This window comes from Arachis ipaensis, chromosome B10, assembly GCF_000816755.2.
Source record: "Arachis ipaensis cultivar K30076 chromosome B10, Araip1.1, whole genome shotgun sequence".
Lineage (NCBI taxonomy): Eukaryota > Viridiplantae > Streptophyta > Magnoliopsida > Fabales > Fabaceae > Arachis > Arachis ipaensis.
In genome coordinates, this window is record NC_029794.2 from 30,507,065 (window position 1) to 30,508,567 (window position 1,503).

A 1,503-nucleotide genomic window follows, 5' to 3' on the forward strand; every position below is an offset into this window, starting at 1 on the left:
TGAATTATTATGATCTTATTGACATTTGGATGGTTGGATCAAATTGTTCAACGCTTATTTATCTAGAACATTATATTGTAGTTTTTATTTTTAGATACATTAATTTAAAATGTATAAAACTAAAGAAGAGTATAACAAAAGATTTTTCTTTCACTTCAATGAAATGTCTAACATCAAAGTCCATCAGACATTTGATTAATTCAACTAAATTTAATAGATGTTTAAAAAAAAAGGAAAAGAGTAAACCGAAATTTTTTTACTTATAATTTAAATTCAAGGTCTAGTTAAAAAGATTAAGTCATGTACCATTTTAATCGATCCTATCAATTCGAGTATAACAAAAATAATATTGGTTCAAGTGGTTGCATTATAAGAAAAAATCTAAAATTGGACAACGAAAAACTATAAAATACACCAAACTTCTTGTTTCATCAAAAAATTAAAAATCGAAAATATGGAATTCGTTGACTTAAATTTTTTGGGTTAAAGAATGAAGTTTGGTTTATTTTATAGTAACTTCTTGTTAATTTGAATTTTCTTCTCTTTAATTTTGGGTTTTCTTCTCGTAGTTTATTCGAATTTTCGTTTATTTAAGCTAATGAGCGAAATGATTATTGAACAAATCTATATTAATTATTTATTGACTTAATTTAATCTATACGATACTAAAACATTCACGTGCAAAATTCCATGGCCAATAAAAGTGTAGACTTTTTCCTATACAAATTACTCAAGCTCAATTAATTATTAGAGTATATATAGTACAAAATAGATAGCCCCAAAAAATACAAAAAATTCAACGATTTTGTTTGATAGTATTCACTATATATATTGATATACATATAGATATACTTTGCAACACTTGAAGCGTATCAACCTAGGAAAACATAGCAGCAGCATAAGCAATGTCCAACACTTCACCAGATTGGCCTGAACCAATAGTGAGAGTTCAATCCTTGTCGGAAAGATGCATAGACTCAATCCCAGACAGGTATATCAAGCCCCCGACCCATAGGCCGGTTTCTGCTTCTACTTTTACTTCCACTTCGGATGCAAATATCCCAGTCATAGACTTCGGAGACTTTCTGGGAACCGACCCGGACGCAAGGAGGTTGGTGCTCCAGAAAGTCGCCGAGGCCTGCAATGACTGGGGGTTCTTCCAAGTGGTGAACCACGGGGTTAGACCAGAGTTGATGGACAAGGCTCGGGAAACTTGGCGTGAATTCTTTCACCTTCCCATGGAATTGAAGCAAAAATATGCAAACTCTCCAAAGACTTACGAAGGTTATGGAAGTAGGCTTGGTGTTGAAAAGGGTGCTATTCTTGATTGGAGTGATTACTATTTCCTTCACTACCTTCCTTTGTCACTCAAAGATTATAACAAATGGCCTTCTTTGCCTCTCTCTTGCAGGTAATTAATTATTATTAATAATTTCTATTCTACTTCTACTCTTTAATTTCTCCTAATTAGAATAGTAAAATAATGGAGTCCTAGTAACTTGT

At 32.1% G+C, this 1,503-nt stretch overlaps 1 protein-coding gene across 1 annotated transcript in view; it reads left to right on the plus strand.

The window, feature by feature from the left end:
* Nucleotides 778-1,503, plus strand: part of LOC107624292 (probable 2-oxoglutarate-dependent dioxygenase At3g111800) — a 3,304-nt gene continuing 2,578 nt past the window's right edge. Inside the window, exon 1 of the mRNA XM_016326783.2 lies at nt 778-1,411. Within this exon, the coding sequence (XP_016182269.1) occupies nt 906-1,411 (506 nt within the window). The 5' untranslated portion in view covers nt 778-905. The remainder of the gene's footprint in view (nt 1,412-1,503) is intronic.